Source organism: Pristiophorus japonicus, chromosome 4 (genome assembly GCF_044704955.1).
Source record: "Pristiophorus japonicus isolate sPriJap1 chromosome 4, sPriJap1.hap1, whole genome shotgun sequence".
NCBI classification, from domain to species: Eukaryota; Metazoa; Chordata; class Chondrichthyes; family Pristiophoridae; genus Pristiophorus; species Pristiophorus japonicus.
In genome coordinates this window covers 27,160,831-27,187,151 of record NC_091980.1, presented here as the reverse complement: position 1 = coordinate 27,187,151, position 26,321 = coordinate 27,160,831, and the positions used below count along the sequence as shown (strand labels likewise).

General features: G+C 45.4%; 1 protein-coding gene across 9 annotated transcripts in view; it reads right to left on the bottom strand.

Annotated features, from left to right (window-relative positions):
• Positions 1-26,321, bottom strand: part of LOC139262850 (prolyl 4-hydroxylase subunit alpha-2-like) — a 156,956-nt gene that overhangs the window by 13,960 nt on the left and 116,675 nt on the right. For 7 of the 9 annotated variants that reach the window (XM_070878045.1, XM_070878049.1, XM_070878051.1 and 4 more), the window contains 4 exons: positions 16,691-16,790; positions 14,767-14,820; positions 6,706-6,765; positions 6,567-6,632 (listed from right to left, as the gene is read on the bottom strand). In XM_070878045.1, the coding sequence (XP_070734146.1) occupies positions 6,567-6,632; positions 6,706-6,765; positions 14,767-14,820; positions 16,691-16,790 (280 nt within the window). The remainder of the gene's footprint in view (positions 1-6,566; positions 6,633-6,705; positions 6,766-14,766; positions 14,821-16,690; positions 16,791-26,321) is intronic. The other 2 variants (XM_070878048.1, XM_070878047.1) reach the window with 2 other exon arrangements.

The window sequence follows — 26,321 nt, the reverse complement described above, 5'->3', positions numbered from 1 at the left end:
AGCCATTGTCAAGTTTCTCTTTATTTACTCTATGTAAGCCCTTCATGATTTTAAACACCTCTATCAAAGTCTCTTTTTAGCCTTCTCTGCTGTAAGGAGAACCCCAGCTTCTCCAGTCTCCCCACATAACTAATTCCTCATCCCAAGAACCACTCTAGTAAATGAACAGTAAACATTTAACATCAAAGACACCAACAGTCATTGAACACTTCACCCTGCATGACTTGAATCACCAGCTCAGTAGTACAAAAGGAAAATATGTCTTCCTCTCAACCAAAAAGCCATTCTGATCCAATCACAAGGGTCATTTGCCGTCACATTCTGCTCATTTCAATTGGGAGATTGTTCATTCTTGGGAAAAGGCGGCACTTGTGGGCAAATCCACTCACGCTTCCCTTTTGAAGGATGGGGTGCAAGGTCCACGTTGACTCTCAAGAGAGATAAAAGGGAAATTACTTTTATTATTCACCGCATCGAAAACAAGGAATTGAGGCAGCAGCCTGCATCAGGAGTTCAGTCCACTCTCATTAACCATGGGCATTTTGTGGTCCTATTTATGAGCTACATGGCATTTACAGGGAGTTGGAATCCAGTAACATGCATGTGGAAATAATATTGACATCAGCCTGGCTATTAATAGTGTTCCTTTACCTCATACCACTGAACACAATGGCACCTTGTGTTGCTGGATGAATATTTAAACCACAATTTTAAAAATAGCTCTCCATTTCTGAAGTTGACTGCTTGCTGGGGTAGCTGGTTTAAGTTGATTATAGCAACAATTGGGTTGCTGTCAGAAAGTGCGCATGAGGATGTCAGGTGAGGACAGTATTGAACTCTACTGCCCCTTGTCGATGATCAAGCAGACTACTGGTAACTGTCTGGGTCATGACCATTCCTACAGAAGACTCCGTGGAGCTCTAGCCCAGAGAGTCTGGAGGTGTTGGAAAATGGAAAAGAAGAAACTTACTCTATGAGCTAGGCCTTATTTAAGAGATTGCCATACATCAAACTACAACTGCAGAGTTCTTATATAGAGAAAGGTGCAGGTTAAATAAAAAAGTACAGGTTGACTGGGTGAACTTATAGCAGTTTGATTTTATCAGTGTCCTAACCAACTGCAGGTTGAACAAGCAGCTAAGGCAATAGCAGTCATTGTGATATTTCTGCAGAATGTGAACCAACACGTGACTTTTGCGAGTGGTTACATTCAACTTCCAGGAAAAACAACCAGAACTGGTATCTCTGTTGTAAATCTGCATGACTGCAATTAAATGCAAAGCTTACTGTGTGGGCAGCTTAACCCTTTGCTTCCCAAAGTGTATCAGAATGTTTTCCCACAGTGGTGCTGGTTGAGGCGAGCAGCATAGATGCATTTAAGGGAAGCTAGGTAAGTAGATGAGGGAGAAAGGAATTGAAGGATATGTCGATAGGGTGAGATGAAGTAGGGTGGAGGAGGCTCAGGTGGTCCATAAACACCAGCAAGGACCAGCTGGGCCTCATGGAATCTCTGTGCTGCAAATTCAAAGTAATCTTTGTAATACTATGTAATCTTTCTCTCTCAGCTCCTTCTCCACAAAGGATTAATGGGAAGTTATTTTTCATTGAGAAAATAAAGGTCAGGGTCCTTAGTGCAGGATATCATCAGGACTGAAGAGAGAAAGGAAAGGTAAAGTACATCAGGAAGTAAGTATTAGTAGCCCCAAGGGGACCTTCAGCGAGGGTGTTCCATTGGCTCCCAGCCTGACAACACCTCGATTTTAAAATTCTCATCCGTATTCAAATCACTACATGACTTTGCCCCTCCCTATCTTTGCAATCTCCTCCAGCCCAACAACTCTCCAAGATCTCTGCGCTCCTCCAATTCTGGCCTCTTGTGCTTCCCCGATTTTCATCGCTTCATCATTGGTGGCCGTGCCTGCAGCTCCCCTCAGCCCTGAGCTCTGGAATTCCCTCCCTAAACCGCTTCACCCTTCGCTCTCCTTCCAAAAGACGCTCTTTAAAACCTACCTCTTTGACCAAGCTTTTGGTCACCTATCCTAATGTCTCCTTTTGTAGCTCGATGTCAACTTTTGGTTGATAATGCTCCTGTGAAGCGCCTTGAGATGTTTCACTGCGTTAAAGGTGCTATATAAATGCACGTTATTGCTGTGATAAACTGGTGGTAGTGAATTGGCCATCTGTTCTACACCTGACCTGATTTTTCATTTCACTGAAGCTAACAGGATAGTGAAGATACACTACCGTTAGTTTTCTACCCCCGCACTCCCGCCAAGCTTTTAAATTCATGAAGACTGTTGTGGAAATAAAAGACTGAGGGTGGTTTGGCGTCCCATAATTTTTGAGCTCCTGAGAAAGAATGAGTCAAATGAGACTAATTGCAAGCCAGTGAGGATATTGGAAGAGTGCAAGATAGTGCATTTGGGTGTTTGAGGAATGGAGATGGAAAGTTCTGTGGAACAGGGACTACAGCAGCATTAACAGATAAAAAAGAAAAGTTGCAATGGAGAGAGAAGAATTGAAATGTAGAAGTGAGAGGAAGATCCCCTATTAGGTAACGAGCAATTACTTCACTTTCACCATAACCTCTTGAAGTGAAGACGCAGCATCAGCTAGACCTCTTCACAGGTGAGGCAAAGCCTTGTTAGTGATGTCATCCCACCAAGGGTATAGCTTGATTCCCCGAACCTAGAAGAATTCAAATAAATCGAACAGCCTGCAATAACTAATTATTACCATACCATTTGGTATTGGTTTTATTTGTGAGTAAAAAATTAACTTGCATGTGTTGCCCTGAAAATGGTCTAAAGAACTCTTGTTTGGCAGCATCAGCACTCAGTCTTGGTCTCTGGAGTACGTTGAATGTGGATTTACTGGAATTGTTACTGTGTCCTCTATTTTAATAGCTACAAATGAAACACACATTGGGAGGGGGGTGGGGAAGGTCAGGAAATATGCATGAGCATCAGATGTGTACATGATGCATAGGTACATGAGCATAGGCTCCAATCAAAGTATACTCCTCATCATGCAATGAGGTTGAAGCAACTGCACTCAGCCTGATCACGTGGATTTGAGCTCACTGGCAGAGTTGTAGCAAGGCACATTTATATTTGTGCTTGTGTAGTTCAGTATGTGGGAGTACCATGCAGACATTGACAGAACTATTTTCACAGGCCTATGATTCCACCGTTGAAGAAAAGGCAGCCTGTTTTAACAATGCAAACATGACAGGTCGGCTCGCTGAGGTCACTTTCCTGCGATCTGAGCACCAAATATAAAAGCATCTTTAGCTCGCCATCTTCTTTCTCTTTCAGCATGGCACTGAGGAGTGTGGTAGCATCGTTATGCCTTGACTTTTCATCGAGCTTTCTTGCTTCAGATCTTTTCTTCCACCTTTCTAAGTTTCAAAATGCTAGTACAGGTTGAACCTCCCTTATCTAGAACTCCCTTATCCAGAACCATCCCTCATCCAGAACCATTCCCGGCCACCGGGTGGCGCATGCGCAGAATTCCGACATGAATTATAATTGAAGTCCTTCCTGGCTGCCAACTCTCACAATTACTGGCCTGACCCCGCGATCCACCGCCCCCCCCCACAACGATCTCTCTGCCGCACTCCCAGCCCCAAGCCAGCCAGCCCCGATATCCCCTTGCTCAGTACTTGTACTCCAATTTAACGTGACCACCCCTCGTCCGGAAAAATCCCTTTTCCAGAACAGGCCAGGTCTCGAGGGTTCTGGATAAGGGAAGTTCAAGCTTTATACATATGTTGGCTTAATGAAGAGGAGGATCATTAAATTATAATACTGACACATGTGCAGTGACTTATCGCGTCAAAGTGTCTCAAAGTAAATTGGCATATTTCATTGCTTTTGGTGTTGTGCAGCAACTACTGTTATGTACGGAAACATGGCACCATTACGCAGCAGCAATGTCCCACAAACAGCATTGGAATGAATGGCCAAGTAATCTGTTTTTAGTACTATAGGTTGGAGGAATGGCAGCCAGAAGAGTCCTCAAAGATTGCCATTGGATCTTTCAGCTGGCGTTTTCCACGTATGTTCACCAGCCCTCAATCGCTTAACTCCCATTCACTAATAGACAGGAAAATCGCAGGCTGGCCATCGCGGAAAACCACGGACTTAATATCCATCTGAGCCACCAGGACAGGGCTCTAGTTAAATCTTACATTCAAAGGATGGGTAGAATTTAAAAAAAAAATCAAAGCTGGGAAATAATGCAAAAGAAGTTCTGGTTTTGTTGAATTAAAAATTTGGAGTGAGTGATGGTGAAATCATAAACATTAGCAATCCATCACCAATCTGTCAATTTGCAAATATATAATTAGAAATGTATCTTATTAAAAACTGGAGCAGTCCTTTAATTCACTCTCCATGGGCCTTCCAATATGGGTAATGTTTCCATGATATACAGAAGTAGCCCAGTGCAGCAGCAGATTGACAACTCAATAAAAAAAGGGTGACATTTGATGATTTTACATGCCCAACAACAGTATTATAAAATTATTTGCTCAAAGCAAAAGAAAGTAAATGCTATATAAACTGATGGTAGCTCCTCATGTTTGGGGATCTTGTACACAATGCTGCTTCAGGCCACTCCAGTGGCAGACTGGGCTATACTGATGGACTGACAGCACACTACATGGTGGGGAACAAAGGGGAGAGTAGTACTCAGACCCACACGAATACCACATGGACTGCAGCAGTTCAAGAAGGCAATTCACCACCACCATCTTCTCAAGGACAATTTGGAATGTGCAATAAATGCTGGCCTCGCCAGTGACTCCCACATCCCAGGAACAAATATTAAAAAGTACACCAATAGGGGCGGGTTGAGCAAACACTAATGTAGATGTGGATGTTTTTATATGACCACTAAACAGTCAACATGCCACTTTTAAACATTAATACAGAACTTTTTCTCCAGTTGGGAAACTGTTGCTACCTAAAAGTAGAAACTTGCAGAGAACAGAGAGACCGGAATGATTCAAAGTTGATTTACTGAATTATTAACATCCTTTCCACTGCTCACGGATGTTTGGAAGGTGGCATTCCGGAGGCACTCCACTCTGATCATTCATTATTTATTGATATCAATATATCCATGCCTTGATGCCAATCAGCATCATCAGTTATTTGATTAACATTATAACTGTAATAAAATCCCACGGGATTGAGCGTTACACTAACATGGTCCCTGTACCTCTGGATAAGGATGGTTCCTTTCTGATGGCTCGTGGTAATGCTTTATGTTGCTGGTGGTGGGGGGGGGGGGGGGGAGGGGCAACACTCAAATGGAGATCAGTGACCCAAGTGCTGCTCCCCCACTTTTTCCCCACCTTGTAGTGTGCTGCTAGTCCTTGTTGAACCAATTGGAGACCCAAGAGAAATGGAGGTCCATGTTTGCTCTACCTCCAGTGCCAGCGTTTGGAACCCATGAGACCTCGGGTCCCGGATACTGTCAGAAGCGTATAGTTCTCGTCCTTTATGCTGTTGGTTGCTTGTAGGCGGTGTACTCGTGCAGGCACTGCTGGTGGTAAGGTCACCATGAGGATCTCAAGCAATTGTCTGATTCTATTATCAAAGGGTGTAGGAAAAGCACAGGAAACGGGACTGAGTGGATCTCTTCAGAAAGCTGGCACGGGAGTGATGGCTTCTTTCTGTCCTGTAGAACTCGTTCATTACAACTCTAAAGTTTTGACACTGTTAAATCCCAACTCGGAGGTTATGCAGATAGATGGTGTAGGGACAATCTCACCCCAATCCACTCCAGTGGGGGGGGGCGGGGGGGGATCTTCCCTAGTGCTATATCGTAGCCTGCACCATACCTTCGCCTCACTTTCATTTCTTCCTCCCTCTGCTCCACTACCTCTGGGATTCCTTTGCAAATCAACTTTCCCTTACTACCTTTCCTGTGCTTTCAAAAGCTTTCTCGAAATCTGTCCCTTTACCGTGTATTTGGCCCTATGCCCTATATTCCTTCATCTTTGGCTTGTAAACCACTCTGAACTGAGAGGAGTGCTGCATAAATATAAATTGTTCAAATGGACAAGTCACACATTGGGCTTTGGCTAGCTGGCTAGGGGAATGTAGTACTCCTACAATGTACTGAGTTAATAGCTCCCAGAAAGTATTTGGCACCATGACTGGATGCAATATAGAAATATAGGGACAGATTTTCCAGCTGTTGAGAACATCCTTTTTGGATTGTCCAGGGCACAGTGCTTAGATGAGGCAGAGTGGAGAGAATCACATGCAAGAAATGCAGCGTGATCAATTTTCTGTTGGTTTTGAGTGAACAGATGGAAACTGGGGCAGGCTCCCTCACAGGGATGTGCCTGCTTTTCCCCCTTGCACTGCACCCAGATGATCCAATATATCCAGACGCAATAGCAGGAACATCTCTCCTCATCTTCAGCTCCTCTCATGCTGAAGAGCGCAAGAAGCCACTGGATGGGTGGAGAATGAGAGGATTTGCTTACCCGCTGATCCATTCAGTTAGTAAGCGTACCTCCTACTCAACTGACTGTCACATATACTCACATAGTTTAAAAAAGTGGCAAGGCGATTTCCAGTGCCTAATTCTTTGAAAGCATCAGGTTCCTCTTTCTATAAAATGAAATGAGAATGAATACACGCACACAAGAGCACGCGCCACGGGTGGACAGTCACGGGTACTTACATAATTTAGATACGTGGCTAGTCTATTCCCCTGAGTCGCAAGGTTGTTGTCGAATGGGCGCTGCAACAGATTTTATTTTAAAAAACAAATTTATCCTAGATTTCTTCCTGTTAAGGCTTTATTCCCTCACCAGTATACCCTCACCAGCCACTTTCACCATACAAATTCCAACAAAAAGTTGTATTCGGCTTTTTGGTTTACTATTTTTGAACAGGCCTATATTTATGGAATTTGGGTCTGTGCTCCAGACATTGTCAGAATGCATACAAATAAATATTATTCATCCATGTACAAAAGGAGGTTTTGGTCAAGTATTGTCACAAGAAAGTGAGATATCTAGACGTAAAACAAGGAATGAATTTAAGGTTACCAGGAATGGAGGCCTGAGTCGGGTTCAATCCGAATTTTCTCAAATAAAGGCGCTCTCAAGGGAGACATTTTATTCCAACTTTTATATGGATTTGTGCCAATGAAAGGGTTAATCGATGAATGTAAATAGGCAAAGAAATTAAGCAATGACTCAGTACTGTGTGCCTGAGCAGCTGTAGCACAGCAATAAAGAACCAGCGAGGTGACTTCTGAGGGCTTCAGAGTCCCCTAGACCAAGGTGTGACCCACTCAGACAGGGCAATGAACCATAGTAGATGGTTGGAGCTAAATCATTTGTTCTGGGTTAACATCTTTGTTCTGTTGACAGGAATTTTGTGTTCTAATAGATTTTATTTTCTTCCATTTACTCAGGATGGTTCAGGATTTCGAACTTATCAATCAATACCATGAATAGATGGATGCCAGCCAATCACAAACCTAGGTTTTATTCAACCATCTACTAGGAAGCATAAGCCAGCACCCAACCGCTGATGATAGGCACCTGGTCTGGAGGTTAAAGATACTATAGACTGACTCCGTGAATGCAATGACCTTTTCGCAATCTCATAGCGCACTGTTTTAAATTACTATTCAATCATACCTTGACATGGGAGAAGACAGCTGATTAGTAGTCAGGTTTTTGCAAATTTCCTTTCAGGGTTATTCCTTTCACGGACTATCAAGACAACCAGACCAAGGAATGTAGCTGTTCCCCTTATGATTCCCAGGCATTGTCCGGACACAGACGCAATGGGACAACATTCTTAAATAAGAGCAGTTCATTTTCCGGATATCTGGAGATTTCTCATAAAATTTAAGGAACCCTACAGGGACTACATTTCCGAGAATTTGTTACGGACTGGGACACACACAGAATCATAGATTTCTTGATTTATAATATCCTTGTGATAAGTTAAATATAATGGATCTAGTTAGATTTCCCAATATTATTTAGTAACCATCACAGAGCTCATCTTAAATCAAGAAAAAGTACTTGGGAACTTTCACTTGATGGCTGAGAGATTGAGAGATTAAACATATTTCTCCGAATCTCCTGGGTATTCTGGGAGACTGGAACAGTCAATCCCATATTTAATTCTCAAATGATGCATTTCAATTTGGGAAACACTCAGATTGCATTGCCAGCACAGCTGAACAACTTAAACTTTGGGCCAGAATTTGTGGAGGGTATGACAACATACTCGGAGAGGCCGTTGAAATGGTCCGCAAGTTTGCGCTAAATTTCGGATTTGCGATCTATCAACATACACGTTGACAAATCACCCGCACAGCCAAAGAAAAACCGATTGCTGGCGCAGAGTTGGGCTATTTGCCCACCAACTGCCCAACTATTGTGTACAAAAGTTTTATGGTTGATGCAAAGAGGAATAAAGGGCCTATGTGCATCAGCGTAAGGGGATACCTCAGGCGTGTTTTAACCATATTCGTTTCGGAAATCAGATAGTTTAATTGTGTTAAATGAGTTTTTCTTGTTTCTGCAAAGGTTGGAGTTGTAATGATGCCGATAATTATGATCAGCAAAATTACATTTTTGCTAACAAAACTAAGATGTAATGAAGTTGGTGGAATTCCTCTAAATTGGAATTAAATCCGATTATGGGATTCCATTAAATCTGATTATGGGATTCCCTTCTGAAATGATGTTAAATCTAATTCTGTTCGCTGATTGGTGGACCAGGAACACGTAATCCCGGGTACGCTTCCGCACCGCCTCGGATCCACGGGCCATTACGCTGCCCTCTAGCACCCAGCGTCAGACCGCACGTTTACGGACGAGGGCTGCCATCAGGTAGGTGCATATTCTTTTTGCAGGTCCGTGGCGTACTCCAGATTTACTCCACGGACCCGCATCTTTCGGCCCATTACATCTCTCCTCCTAATGTGCAGCCACGGATTAAATTTGCTGCAGCAACAAAGCCGAGATCATTAAGACTGTTGAAAAGGGGACCTTGTAAAGATGGGGCATGGCAGCATTCAGACTCCATTCAAACAGGAGATTCAAGATGCATTGAGAGATCAGGGTTCATAAGAGACATCCAGAAATTATTTGGAGGAGTCAGCACTTGTAAACTGTCGGATTCCTGCCGAAAGTATCAGTGGCAGGTTTCAGCCAGGTCTGATCGAATATGGAAGCAGCAGCTATATTTGAAGGCACAGTGACCAAATATTGCAAGAGACCAGCGGGGGCTGCTTTTGTTGTGTGCGGTGGGGAGGGAGGGAGATTGTTGCACTATAGATGTAATTCAAGTATCTTGATGGCTATCATTTTAAGTACTATAAGTCGTCTGAAAGAAGACCTGGATAGAAATAAACTCTGCTGAACTCGATACAATGCTCACTGTGGACCAATGAACACTTCCTTCAACGTCAAGAGGTGTTAAGACGAAGATGCCAAGCAGATTCTGATTTGTTCCTTGTGGCTCGGAGGTGGTGGGAAGCGATTACAATGATTAGTGCATAAATTATTGTCTCTTACTTTCGATGCCGCAGATGCAAGGAATGGGACAATAAAATACCTCTCTTAGTAAGAAAGCGAAGAGGTTTCTGCCTCGAGGAACTACTGGCTGCATTAAACTGTACAAATAGGCAAAATTCTAACTAAATGACAAACTCAAATTGATAATTTTTCTTTTTATTTGTCTTTAAGGATATTGTGGTTTAATCTCTTTCTTCTCCAATTATTTAAAGAATGTAGTAATTCCCATGTTTCTCTCTGCCCAGCTGTTGACCAGAGTAAACACAACTTGTGTTCAACAGACACACATCTGTTGCTTTAGCTTTTTCCATTGTAGGAAGTACAAATGAAGAGATTTCATCAAAGGCCCAATAGTCAAGCTATGAGATCATTTTTTTTTCCACACAGAAAGGAGCTGTTGTTAGAACTGGATATAAGTGATGGTGAAATCCATTAAAGCGGAGCTGCAAGTAAACACTTACTGAATAACCGAATGTCCTTCACTCCCCCTCCTCCTGACCCTATTCACACAGGGCTTATCCATTCTGAGCTTTTCTGACTCTCACACTCTGCTCACACAGGCCCTGTCATTTCACCCTCTCAGTCCGCTCATACATGCATTTCCCCAGACAACAGTGGACACGCATGATAAGCCACTGGCTCGTGCACTGGATGTTGATTCGCTGAATTCCTTTACGTGAGAGCTAGTCCTGTTACTGGCTGGGTCGGAGATCACCTCGTACAAAAGGTAGACACTGCATAGCATCATCACGGCTCAGCAGTGATCTCCTGGACCAGTTTTGAACATCACGGAGAGGAATTTACCAGATTTCCCCCCCCCCAAATTGGCCTGGATTGTTATCTGGTTTGTCGCCTCACCCAGATCACATGGTTTCGGTATTGTGATGCTCAAGGCATCGCAATTGTGGGGGACAAGTTGGATGGACCAGAGGGTCTTTTCTTGGCTATGGTTGTTCATATGACATGTTATTCAATGGTTTCTCTTCCCATCACTGCTCTTATAGGACCTGTTCCTTCACATTCTCTTCTTGCTGATCCCCCTGATCTGAGGTCTTTTAGTCTGAAGACTACTCTTACAGATCCGCAATCACTCATTCTGAACTCTAGCTTCGCAAAGTGACCAAGCACCAAGGTCATTGAAAACTTCAAGGGCGTTCAGAACACATGCTTATTCAGACACCACTGGCACTTTTTACTTTGCTGATGGGGTTCCAGAAGAGAGGTCAAGCAGGTTGGGTGACTTCCAACTGCTTCTCTGCGTGCTTTAGATTCCATGGAATTACAGAGAATTTACTGCACAGAAACAGGCCATTCTATGCTGGTGTTTGCACAAGCCTTCTCCTACCAATGAAGGACTAGTGAGCCATACATCTACATTTGCTGTCGACACCAAATTAGGTGGCACAATAGTGTAGATGGGAGCAGAAAGTTGCAAAGGGACATTGATAGATTAAGTGAGTAGCCAAAACTGTGACAGGTGGAGTTTAACGCGGGGCAGTGCAAGGTCATCCAACTTGCACCTAAGAAAGTTAGATCGGAGTATTTTCTAAATGGCGAGAGGCGAGGAACTATGGAGTGAGCAGAGAGATTTCGGGGTCCATATACATAAATCACCAAAAACTACTGGACAGGTACAAACAAATCATTAAAAATGTTTGCATCCACAGCTTGAGATGAAGGCTGAGTCTCTGAATATATCCAAGGCTGAGATCGATAGATTTTTGGATTCTAGAGGAATCAAGGGATATGGAAATCGGGCGGGAAAGTGGAGTTGAGGTCGATGATCAGCCATGATCTTATTGAATGGCAGAGCTGGCTCGAGGGGCCCTAGGGCCTACTCCTGCTCCTATTTTGTATGTTATGTTCGCAAGGATTTATTTTCAAGATATTACTGTCCTTGTGTTGCTTTGACATCCGAATAGAAAGAGGCACCTGATTTCAATGATTCCAAAATCTGCTCTCAGCAAATCCATTGCATGGCAGCTGCTGTTCTGTCTCACCATTTAGATCACTATTAAATGTTAAGGTGCCGTTGTTTTTATTTTAACTATCAGAAAAGGGATACCGTCCAAGTTTGACATATTTGTGCATACAGCACTCATTCCATGTATAAAGCGAGGCTGGGCTCTCTTAAAATCCTGTGCCATTGATTGCACAATGAAAGGCAAAATTAATTGTTTAACAAGTGCCGCTGGCAGAAAAAATTGATTGGGAGCACAACTTGTACTTTATTTATTAAGCCATTTTAATGTTGATGTGATGAAAGTTTCAAGTCAGTTCCTGTGTACTTGTTCACAATAAGCACCATTATTCAAAGCCAAGATAGGGCTTCAATTCCCTCTGGTAATGCACCACTTTATTGCATTTGTGTAAAAAAATGTTGTATTCCATTTTAACACAGTCTGTAACAAATGTGGTAAAATGCACCACAGAGGAATTTTGCAAGAATATGTGAGTACGGGGATTCAAATCCCCCCATCTAACAGAATGCTTGCTAAATATTTAGGGCTAGAATTTTCTATGGCTTACCGCCCGGTTTCTGGGTGGTATTGGCCATTGTGGGCGGTAATCAGGTGAGTGAGAAATTCCTCACCTGAGTTACGCCGGCGGTTTCGAGGTACCGCTGGGGAGCGGACCGCCGGCGTGCAACGTCCTCAGATCGCCCTGGCGCGATATTTGGCTCAGCGGTGACCTGTAGGCGAGTATAAAAAAAATGCCCACGAAGATCAGCGGAGCTGGGCGGTAGGTGAGTAGATCTTCAAGAAAAAGATTAGTCATTGTTTTTTTACTAATTATTTTAAAAATGTGTTGTGGTGATTTAGTTGTAAAGCGTCTTGGGAATTTTTTTGGATTTTTGTAGTTGATATTTTTTGAAAAATTATTTTTATTGTTTTTCTGGTGTTAGTCCCAACCCGCAGCCTTGGGTAAATTTTTATTGAATTTTTTTTATTTTTTGCCCAATCGACCCGAAATTGCACTTTTTTGCCCAGAATTGGGGTGCAAGGCTCATGTTTTTTGCTCGGTGGATTTAAAAAATTTTTTTAGGGGGAAGTTTTCACTGGCGATAATCTTCCCAATCTTGGCGGTCTTTTGGACAGCAATCAGGCGCTGGCGGGCTGATAGGGAATTCTAGCCCTGAGTATTTGGCTCACTTTTGTGCCTAAAAATATTCACCCTTCACTTCTGTAACTTGATTTAAACAGTATTTCTAATCATCAATTGGATCTTTCATAAAAATGTAGTTTTATCCCCCCACAAATATTTTCGATTTTCTCTGCCTATTCACTACATCTACCAGTAGAAAGTGGCAAGACCATCTGTGGTAACACGGAGCAGCTTTTTCAAGTCTTGCTTCACAAACAGGAGGAACCAGCGGAGGTTTACAGCTGCGTGATCTTTCGGGAACATGTCCAAACTCAATAGCTATCATGCCCAGAAAAAGAGCTCCAAGTTTATGAACCCAAGCTCAACTGGCCAAACAGAAGAAGAATGTTTCTGAGAAACAGTCCTGTTGGGCAGGACTGTTTCCCAAACCATCAATGAATACAAATTCAAAGGGCACATTGAGATCAGAGTTACAGGCTGTGGGGCAGTGAGAAACAGTGAGAGTCATTGGACCCGAATTTGGTGGACTTGCCACTGGCTGCCGTTGAGTTTTCTCGGCGGTCTCCCTGGTTTCCGGGCGTTCTCCCCTCCGAGCGAGTTTGGTCAGGTCCTGGCGCCAGCAGGGAGAGAAGGCTGCCGGGGAGTGTCCGGTGTTGTGCACCGGCGTGCAACGCCAACAAAAGTCCTCCTGCCCGCTCCCTCCCCAGATTGGTCCAGGTGGTCCTCCACTCCAGCAGCAGAAGAGACCACTGCATGGAGGCAGGGTCTGACCTGGACGGTAAGTATGAAGACCTGCAAGGAAATGTTAGTGCACTTGTTTTCTTCCATTTCTTTTGCAGCGATTTTGGTGGATAGGGTCCTTTGAAGGATTTGGAAACATTTTTTTTCCATTTGTTGGAAAAACATTTTTTTTCCTGTTTCTCCCCCCACCCCCCTCTCCACTCCCTGGGCACGACTCTAGCCTCGGCGTTACTTTGCCAAGGATCACATTTGCCGCCCAGAATCCGACCTTCGCCCGCTGCTGCCCAGAATCGGCGTGTAAGGCCCATTTTTTCCGCTGGGTGGTTTTTTCCCCGCATTTTTCCACCAAACTTCCGTCCAAAGTAATGTCAGGATCTTAGCGGTCCTTTCGACGGTACATGGGCGGAACTTAGGTTTGACCAAACCTGGGCCCATTGAATATATTTAAGGTGGAGAAAGGCAGATTTTTAAACAATAGGGGAGTCAAGGGTTATGGGGAGCGGGCAGGGAAGTGGAGCTGAGTCCAAGATCTGATCAGCCAAGATTTTATTGAATGGCGGAGCAGGCTCGAGGGTCCAAATGGCCTACTCCTGCTCCTATTTCTTATGTTCTTATGAAAGCTCAGTGACAAACCATGCACTGCAAAGGTTAGGATTATCAACTCTGGCCGGACATATTCCTCAAGGTTTCAGGCCTGCACCTCCCCACCCAGTTAATACCCTTTCTTCTCCGTCTCTAAAAATTTTACGACTAATAACTAAAAGTGTTCAAAGAAAATGAGAGAAACATACAATTTTTTATCCCACTCCCACCCCTCTATGATTTTTCTCCCGGGTGTTGCTAGCAGCTGTGTCCTGGAGATCAATCTTCAATTCCTGGTGACTCCAGGATAACCCTGGGGGATTGATAACCCTTATCTGGGCTAATAAGAGGAGAACTCGGAGGTTTAGGCCATGACACCAGTGATAACACGAGAAGTTAGCGCAGAGTAAATGGACCTTGTGTGAATATGGTCAAAGGATAGTGTAGAATAATAGGCATTGGTTGAACCAATGCTTACTTGTGGTTTGAACCTAATGGGCTTCACCATTTCACCAACAACTGCTTCCAGTTCCAACAAACTGCTTCCCTTGGTGTAAAAGGGGGAAGGTTTACTTTTACTCCCACATTTTACCCATTATTCAGATTGTGAAAAGGTCATTCATTATGAACTGAGTTATCAATTTTGGGCCGTGATGTGACTTCAATCCATGGCCTAAGGTGCCAGAGTCTGAACAGTTGCACGGCAGAGCAGCTATCTGCTGAAAACATTCGGAGTCAAGCTCTGAATGGGTATTATCGCCACTTACTCTGGAGAAATCGAAATGAGGCTCGTACTGTCCTCCTACTCCATAATTTGCCACCTGCAACAGAGAAACAAAGCGGTGAGAGGCGGAAGAGCTTCCGAGTGCCCAGAATGGACGCAGCCAGCAGCTTACACAGCAGCACATCTCAGCCCTGGTGCAAATATCACAGCACGAATCAGGAGCCTCTCTGACCACAAAACAATCATTGATCTAATTCGAGGTAGCGCTCGTCGAGCCTGTGGTTGGCTTCGCTCGTGGTGCAGTCACATGGGCCCCGCCGCTCTTCCCCCATTTAACCCTTTGGCGACAAAAACCATTTAAAAAGGTGGTGTGTGGCTTCTCTGTCAATTCCTCTTTTTGGGTGTGTTGAACATTGCAGGATAAGATGAGAAAGTCTTGCTACGTGCAACAAGGCCGACCTCATTCAAAGAGCCGGCACAGACACGATGGGCCAAATGGCCTCCTTCTGTGCTGTGTGGGAATGTATTCTATCTGTGGGAATGTCTCGCTGCAGGGTGATACCTGCGGTGGGAACAAATTCAATAACCCGTAGACTTGCAAACGCAATTGTGTCTCGACTCTCGTCTCACCTGTTGCTGCTTCAGCCCTGTCAGGTATTCAGAGGCAGCTTTCCGGCATCTTAACTTCTAAGCATTAAAACCATCTCAGCTACATAAAATAACTTCTTATGGACTGAGGGGATGGCGATCGCATATTCTCACGAGAGCTTTTGTTCCGCTCACTGTTAGTGACTCGCCGTGAAGGTTTCTTTCCTCTATACACTAGTCGGCCAGGTTTCCCTGGTGTTGTGCTCACTACCCAGCGATCCCTGCTGCAAAGTGTGCCATGTGTGGATGCCAGGCAAGGTCAGGATCATCCTGGGCTGGAATACCCTTCCTGAACTGAGCAGTCTGGTGATCATCGAATGCTACAGCACAGAAGGAGGCCATTCAGCCCTTTGTGCCTGTGCCAGCTCTCCGAAAACGATAGCTAATTAGTCCCAATCCCCTGCCCTTTCCCCACAGACCTGCACATTTCCCACCTTCGAGCATTAAACCAATCCCCTTTCGAAAGTTATTATTGAATCGGTTTCCACCACCCTTTCAGGTAATGCAGTCCAGATCATAACAACTTGCTACGTAAAAATCTTTTTTTCTCATGCCTCCTCTGGTTCCTTTGTCAGTCATCATGTGTGGGTGAGTTACCAGATGAATACCAGCCTCCTTGTGGAATTCTACCCGGGTATAAGTTATCAGCTCCTGGAAAAGTGGAAGGAAAAATAAAAAAGCCGGGGAGATAAGAGTTTCTTCTACCTCCCTCAGAGCTTGAACTGACCACCCGTAGTACTCCCATTCAAAAATAACCACAGCTGGCATTCAAAACGTAACAAAGATCTAATGTTCTGTTGGAGTACCTGATGATTCTTGATAATGAACATTTAAATACACATGGCACTCACTTGACTGTTATTTTGTACATGATATTCAGGCATCCATGGTGGCCACCTAAAACAAACATTAAGTCCTTTTCATATGTTAATGACTGGCCTGGTTTCAGGACCCCTTCTCACTTGGTCAGTGCTGAGCGCGCATGATCCACTCAGGATATCCCGCGCATGTTGCAGCCTAACCAGTGGCCGCCAACAAAATAGGTATTTTTATTTTCATATACTTAGCCCACGTGGAAACAGGAGGAGCAGGAGTGCACCTCCCTGCTTCACAGCACTACTGGGGCCAGCTGCCGGCCCATGCTAGCCCCTCTCCCGTTCTCCTAACTTTGGGCGAGCCTCGGGCCTTCAGCTTCTGGTGCATGCTCCGAGTGCGCTGACCATTTCAGACCCAAAAATGCGTCTAGACGATTTTTTAGGCCATCATCTCCAAATCCTTGCTCATCTTACACTGCAGATTCAGAGGTTTGAATTGAGTACCTGAAGTAACTCTGCAGTCTCCATTTCCAGGCCCGTGATGTCCCCTATTCGCCGGGTGATTCGATTCACAACGAGATCTTCATCATCATCCACCCACGCGCTACAGACAGGAAGTGACACACAAAACAACATTGAACAAAACAGAACACAACTCGAAGATGCATCCAAATTGGAGACTGTGCATAGCCAAAACTGGAATGCACCAAGATCCAATAATGTTGGATACAATGGATATGCTGATATAGCAACAGTGCATAACTGGCATTCTGCTGTTGGTCTCCAGAATCCAGACTCCAAAGTTGGATCCAGACAGATTGATGATTTTTAAAAAAATCATTCACACCCTCATAAGGTCATATAGTGATTTCCCACTCAAAAAAACATACCAGGGTATCCCAACTTGTAACGTTACCCTTGAGCGGAATAAAATGGAACAGTGCTCAAACAAAAATAACTTAAAAAGGAAGAGACTGGCATGGTGATAAACAGGCACACAGTGAAACACAGACAATGACATACTGGACCACAGTCACACAATGATACTGACACACTGATAGTGACACACTGATAGTGACAGGCTGATAGTGACACGCTGGACCACAGTGACACACTGATAGTGACAGACTGATAGTGACAGGCTGGACCACAGTGACACACTGATAGTGACAGACTAGACCATAGTGACACACTGATAATGACACACTGATACTGACACACTGATTGTGGTCTAGCCTGTCACATGACACACTGATAGTGACACACTGATAGTGACACACTGGGCCATAATGACATACTGATAGTGATACACTAATAGTGACAGACTGGACCACAGTGACACACTGATAGTGACATACTGATAGTGACAGGCTGAACCATAGTGACACACTGATAGTGACAGACTAGACCATAGTGACATAGTGATAGTGACACACTGATATTGATAGACTGGACCACAGTGACACCCGGATAGTGACAGACTGATAGTGACGGCCTGGACCACAGTGACACACTGATAGTGACCCACAGGGACACATTGATAGCGACACACTGATAGTGACACACCGATAGTGACACACTGATAGTGACACACCGATAGTGACACACCGATAGTGACACACCGATAGTGCCAAACTGGACCATAGTGACACAGTGATAGTGACAGACTGATAGTGACACACTGATACACTGGATCATAGTGACACACCTATAGTGACACACTGGACCACAGCGACACACTGATAGTGACAAACTGGACCATAGTGACACACCGATAGTGACACACTGATAGTGACACACTGATAGTGACAGACTGGACCATTATGACACACTGATAGTGACACACTGATAGTGACAGGCTGGATACCAGGGACACACTGATAGTGACAGACTGGACCATAGTAACACACTGATAGTGACACACTAATAGTGACAGACTGGACCATAGCGACACAGTGATAGTGACAGACTGGTAGTGACAGACTGATAGTGAAACACTGGTCCACAGTGACACACGGATAGTGACACACTGATAGTGACAGACTGGACCATGGTGACATACTGACAGTGACATGCTGGACCACAGTGACACACTGTCAGTGACACGCTGATAGTGACAGGCTGGACCATGGTGACACACTGATAGTGACACGCTTATAGTGACAGGCTGGACCACAGTGACACACTGATAGTGACACACTGATAGTGACAACTGGACCATAGTGACACACTGATAGTGACACATTGGACCACAAGGACACAATGATGGTGACACACTGTAAGTGACAGACTGATAGTGACAAGCTGGACCACAGTGACACACTGATAGTGACACACTGATAGTGACAGGCTGGACCACAGGGCCACTGATAGTGACAGGCTGGACCACAGGGACACACTGATGTGACAGACTGATAGTGACAGCCTGAACCATAGTGACACAGTGATAGTGACAGACTGATAGTGACACACTGATAGTGACACACTGATAGTGACACACTGATAGTGACTCACTGATAGTGACTCACTGATAGTGGCAGGCTGGACCATAGTGACACACTGATAGTGACAGACTGGACCTTAATGACACACTGATAGTGACTTACTGCTAGTGACAAATTGATAGTGACACACTGATAGTGACAGACTGGACCATAGTGACACACTTCTAGTGACACACTGATAGTGACACACTGATAGTGACAGACTGGACCATTGTGACACACTGATAGTGACAGACTGGACCTTAGTGACACACTGATAGTGACAGAGTGATAGTGCCAGGCTGGACAACAGTGACACACTGATAGTGACAGACTGGACCATAGTGACACACCGACAGTGGTACACTGATAGTGACAGACTGGACATTGTGACACACTGATAGTGACAGACTGGACCTTAGTGACACACTAATAGTGACAGACTGGACCATAGTGACACAGTGATAGTGACAGACTGGACCAGTGTTTCACTATCAGTCTGTCACTACCACAGTGACACATGGATAGTGACACACTGATAGTGACAGACTGGATCATAGTGACACACTGATAGTGACAGGCTGGACACCAGGGACACACTGATAGTGACAGACTGGACCATAGTGACACAGTGATAGTGACAGACTGGTAGTGACAGACTGATAGTGACACACTGGTCCACAGTGACACACGGATAGCGGCACACTGATAGTGACACACTGATAGCGACACACTGGACCACAGTGACACACTGATAGTGACACACTGATCGTGACAAGCTGGACCACAATGATAAACTGATAGTGATAGGCTGGACCATAGTGACACATGGATAGTGACACACTGATAGTGACAGTCTGATCCACAGTGACACACGGATAGTGACACACTGATACAGGCTGGACATAATGACACACTGATAGTGACAGACTGGACCATTGTGACACACTGATAGTGACAGGCTGGACCACAGGGACACACTGATAGTGACAGGCTGGACCACAGTGACACACTGATAGTGACAGGTTGGACCACAGTGACACACTGATAGTGACAGTCTGGTCCACAGTGACACACTGATAGTGACAGACTGGACCATAGTGACACACTGATAGTGACAGACTGGACCATTATGACACACTGATAGTGACACACTGATAGTGACAGGCTGGACACCAGGGACACACGGATAGTGACAGACTGGACCATAGTAACACACTGATAGTGACACACTAATAGTGACAGACTGGACCATAGCGACACAGTGATAGTGACAGACTGGTAGTGACAGACTGATAGTGAAACACTGGTCCACAGTGACACACGGATAGTGACACACTGATAGTGACAGACTGGACCATGGTGACATACTGACAGTGACATGCTGGACCACAGTGACACACTGTCAGTGACACGCTGATAGTGGCAGTCTGGTCCACAGTGACACACTGATAGTGACACACTGATAGTGACAGACTGGACCATAGTGACACACTGATAGTGACACATTGGACCACAAGGACACAATGATGGTGACACACTGTAAGTGACAGACTGATAGTGACAGGCTGGACCACAGTGACACACTGATAGTGACACACTGATAGTGACAGGCTGGACCACAGGGCCACTGATAGTGACAGGCTGGACCACAGGGACACACTGATGTGACACACTGATAGTGACAGCCTGAACCATAGTGACACAGTGATAGTGACAGACTGATAGTGACACACTGATAGTGACACACTGGACCACAGGGACACACTGATAGTGACACACTGATAGTGACTCAATGATAGTGACTCACTGATAGTGACTCACTGATAGTGACTCACTGATAGTGGCAGGCTGGACCATAGTGACACACTGATAGTGACAGACTGGACCATAGTGACACACTGATAGTGACACACTGATAGTGACAGACTGGACCATTGTGACACACTGATAGTGACAGACTGGACCTTAGTGACACACTGATAGTGACAGAGTGATAGTGCCAGGCTGGACAACAGTGACACACTGATAGTGACAGACTGGACCATAGTGACACACTGACAGTGGCACACTGATAGTGACAGACTGGACCATTGTGACACACTGATAGTGACAGACTGGACCTTAGTGACACACTAATAGTGACAGACTGGACCATAGTGACACAGTGATAGTGACAGACTGGACCAGTGTTTCACTATCAGTCTGTCACTACCACAGTGACACATGGATAGTGACACACTGATAGTGACAGACTGGATCATAGTGACACACTGATAGTGACAGACTGGACCTTAGTGACACACTGATAGTGACAGGCTGTACACCAGGGACACACTGATAGTGACAGACTGGACCATAGTGACACAGTGATAGTGACAGACTGGTAGTGATAGACTGATAGTGACACACTGGTCCACAGTGACACACGGATAGCGGCACACTGATAGTGACACACTGGACCACAGTGACACACTGATAGTGACACACTGATCGTGACAAGCTGGACCACAATGATAAACTGATAGTGATAGGCTGGACCATAGTGACACATGGATAGTGACACACTGATAGTGACAGGCTGGACCACAGTGACACACTGATAGTGACAGTCTGGTCCACAGTGACACACTGATAGTGACAGACTGGACCATAGTGACACACTGGACCACAAGGGCACACTGATAGTGACACACTATAAGTGATAGACCGATAGTGACAGGCTGTACCACAGGGCCACTGATAGTGACAGGCTGGAGCACAGTGACACACGGATAGTGACACACTGATAGTGACAGGCTGGATCACAATGACACACTGATATTGACAGACTGGACCACAGGGACACACTGGTGTGACAGCCTGAACCATAGTGACACAGTGATAGTGACAGACTGGACCACAGGAACACACTGATGTGACACACTGATGGTGACAGACTGGACCATGGTGACACACTGATAGTGACAAACTAATAGTGACAGATTGGATTATAGGGACACACTTATAGTGACAGGCTGGACCACAGTGATACACTGATAATGACAGGCTGGACCACAATGACGCACTGATAGTGACACACTTATAGTGACAGGCTGGACCACAGTGACACACTGATAGTGGCAGTCTGGTCCATAGTGACACACGGATAGTGACACACTGATAGTGGCAGTCTGGTCCACAGTGACACACGGATAGTGACACACTGATAGTGACAGACTGGGCCATAGTGACATAGTGCTAGTGACACACTGGACCACAGGGACACACTGATAGTGACAGACTGGACCATAGAGTCACACTGATAGTGACACACTGATAGTGACAGACTGGACCATAGTGACATACTGATAGTGACACACTGATAGTGACAGACTGGATCATAGTGACACACTGATAGTGACACACTGATAGTTACAGACTGGACCATAGAGACACACTGATAGTGACAGACTGGACCATAGAGACAGACTGATAGTGACACACTGATAGTGACAGACTGGACCCCAGGGGCACACTGATAGTGACAGACTGGACCATTGTGACACACTGATAGTGACAGGCTGGATCACAATGACACACTGATATTGACAGACTGGACCACAGGGACACACTGGTGTGACAGCCTGAACCATAGTGACACAGTGATAGTGACAGACTGGACCACAGGAACACACTGATGTGACACACTGATGGTGACAGACTGGACCATGGTGACACACTGATAGTGACAAACTAATAGTGACAGATTGGATTATAGGGACACACTTATAGTGACAGGCTGGACCACAGTGATACACTGATAATGACAGGCTGGACCACAATGACGCACTGATAGTGACACACTTATAGTGACAGGCTGGACCACAGTGACACACTGATAGTGGCAGTCTGGTCCATAGTGACACACGGATAGTGACACACTGATAGTGGCAGTCTGGTCCACAGTGACACACGGATAGTGACACACTGATAGTGACAGACTGGGCCATAGTGACATAGTGCTAGTGACACACTGGACCACAGGGACACACTGATAGTGACAGACTGGACCATAGAGTCACACTGATAGTGACACACTGATAGTGACAGACTGGACCATAGTGACATACTGATAGTGACACACTGATAGTGACAGACTGGATCATAGTGACACACTGATAGTGACACACTGATAGTTACAGACTGGACCATAGAGACACACTGATAGTGACAGACTGGACCATAGAGACAGACTGATAGTGACACACTGATAGTGACAGACTGGACCCCAGGGGCACACTGATAGTGACAGACTGGACCATTGTGACACACTGATAGTGACAGTCTGGTCCACAGTGACACACGGATAGTGACAGACTGGACCATAGTGACACACTGGACCACAAGGGCACACTGATAGTGACACACTGTAAGTGATAGACCGATAGTGACAGGCTGGACCACAGTGACACACTGATAGTGACACACTGATAGTGACAGTTTGGTCCACAGTGACACATCGATAGTGACACACTGATAGTGACAGACTGGATCACAATGACACACTGATAGTGACAGACTGGACCACAGGGACACACTGATAGTGACAGCCTGAACCATAGTGACACAGTGATAGTGACAGGCTGGACCACAGTGACACACTGATAGTGACACACTGATAGTGACAGTTTGGTCCACAGTGACACATCGATAGTGACACACTGATAGTGACAGGCTGGACCACAGTGGCACACTGATAGTGGCAGTCTGGTCCATAGTGACACACGGATAGTGACACACTGATAGTGACAGACTGGACCATAGTGACATAGTGCTAATGACACACTGGACCACAGGGACACACTGATAGTGACACACTGATAGTGACAGACTGGACCATAGTGACATAGTGATAGTGACACACTGATATTGATAGACTGGACCACAGTGCCACCCGGATAGTGACGGCCTGGACCACAGTGACACACTGATAGTGACCCACAGGGACACATTGATAGCGACACACTGATAGTGACACACCGATAGTGACACACCGATAGTGACACACCGATAGTGCCAAACTGGACCATAGTGACACAGTGATAGTGACAGACTGATAGTGACACACTGATACACTGGATCATAGTGACACACCTATAGTGACACACTGGACCACAGCGACACACTGATAGTGACAAACTGGACCATAGTGACACACCGATAGTGACACACTGATAGTGACACACTGATAGTGACACACTGATAGTTACAGACTGGACCATAGAGACACACTGATAGTGACAGACTGGACCATAGAGACAGACTGATAGTGACACACTGATAGTGAAACTGGAGCACAGTAACACACTGATAGTGACAGACTGGACCATAGTGACACATTGATAGTGACACACTGATAGTGACAGACTGGACCCCAGGGGCACACTGATAGTGACAGACTGGACCATTGTGACACACTGATAGTGACAGACTGGACCATTGTGACACACTGATAGTGACAGGCTGGACCACAGTGACACACTGATAGTGACAGGTTGGACCACAGTGACACACTGATAGTGACAGTCTGGTCCACAGTGACACACGGATAGTGACAGACTGGACCATAGTGACACACTGGACCACAAGGGCACACTGATAGTGACACACTGTAAGTGATAGACCGATAGTGACAGGCTGGACCACAGGGCCACTAATAGTGACAGGCTGGACCACAGTGACACACTGATAGTGACACACTGATAGTGACAGTTTGGTCCACAGTGACACATCGATAGTGACACACTGATAGTGACAGACTGGATCACAATGACACACTGACAGTGACAGACTGGACCACAGGGACACACTGATGTGACAGACTGATAGTGACAGCCTGAACCATAGTGACACAATGATAGTGACAGACTGGACCACAGGAACACACTGATGTGACACACTGGACCATGGTGACACACTGATAGTGACAAACTAATAGTGACAGATTGGATTATAGGGACACACTGATAGTGACATGCTGGATCACAGTGACACACTGATAATGACAGGCTGGACCACAATGACACACTGATAGTGACACACTGATAGTGACAGGCTGGACCACAGTGACACACTGATAGTGGCAGTCTGGTCCATAGTGACACACGGATAGTGACACACTGATAGTGACAGACTGGACCATAGTGACATAGTGCTAATGACACACTGGACCACAGGGACACACTGATAGTGACACACTGATAGTGACAGACTGGACCATAGTGACATACTGATAGTGACACACTGATAGTGACAGACTGGACCATAGTGACATAGTGCTAATGACACACTGGACCACAGGGACACACTGATAGTGACACACTGATAGTGACAGACTGGACCATAGTGACATACTGATAGTGACACACTGATATTGATAGACTGGACCACAGTGACACCCGGATAGTGACAGACTGATAGTGACGGCCTGGACCACAGTGACACACTGATAGTGACCCACAGGGACACATTGATAGCGACACACTGATAGTGACACATCGATAGTGACACACCGATAGTGACACACCGATAGTGCCAAACTGGACCATAGTGACACAGTGATAGTGACAGACTGATAGTGACACACTGATACACTGGATCATAGTGACACACCTATAGTGACACACTGGACCACAGCGACACACTGATAGTGACAAACTGGACCATAGTGACACACCGATAGTGACACACTGATAGTGACAGGCTGGACCACAGGGATACACTGATGTGACAGACTGAATCATAGTGACACAGTGATAGTAACAGACTGATAGTGACACACTGATAGTGACAGACTGGACCATAGTGACACACTGATAGTGACACATTGGACCACAAGGACACAATGATGGTGACACACTGTAAGTGACAGACTGATAGTGACAGGCTGGACCACAGTGACACACTGATAGTGACACACTGATAGTGACAGGCTGGACCACAGGGCCACTGATAGTGACAGGCTGGACCACAGGGACACACTGATGTGACAGACTGATAGTGACAGCCTGAACCATAGTGACACAGTGATAGTGCCAGACTGATAGTGACACACTGATAGTGACAGACTGGACCATAGTGACACACTTATAGTGACACACTGATAGTGACACACTGATAGTGACAGACTGGACCATTGTGACACACTGATAGTGACAGACTGGACCTTAGTGACACACTGATAGTGACAGAGTGATAGTGCCAGGCTGGACAACAGTGACACACTGATAGTGACAGATTGGACCACAAGGACACAATGATGGTGACACACTGTAAGTGACAGACTGATAGTGACACACTGGACCACAGGGACACACTGATAGTGACACACTGATAGTGACTCACTGATAGTGACAGACTGGACCATAGTGACACACTTATAGTGACACACTGATAGTGACACACTGATAGTGACAGACTGGACCATTGTGACACACTGATAGTGACAGACTGGACCTTAGTGACACACTAATAGTGACAGAGTGATAGTGCCTGGCTGGACAACAGTGACACACTGATAGTGACAGATTGGACCATCGTGACACACTGACAGTGGCACACTGATAGTGACAGACTGGACCATTGTGACACACTGATAGTGACAGACTGGA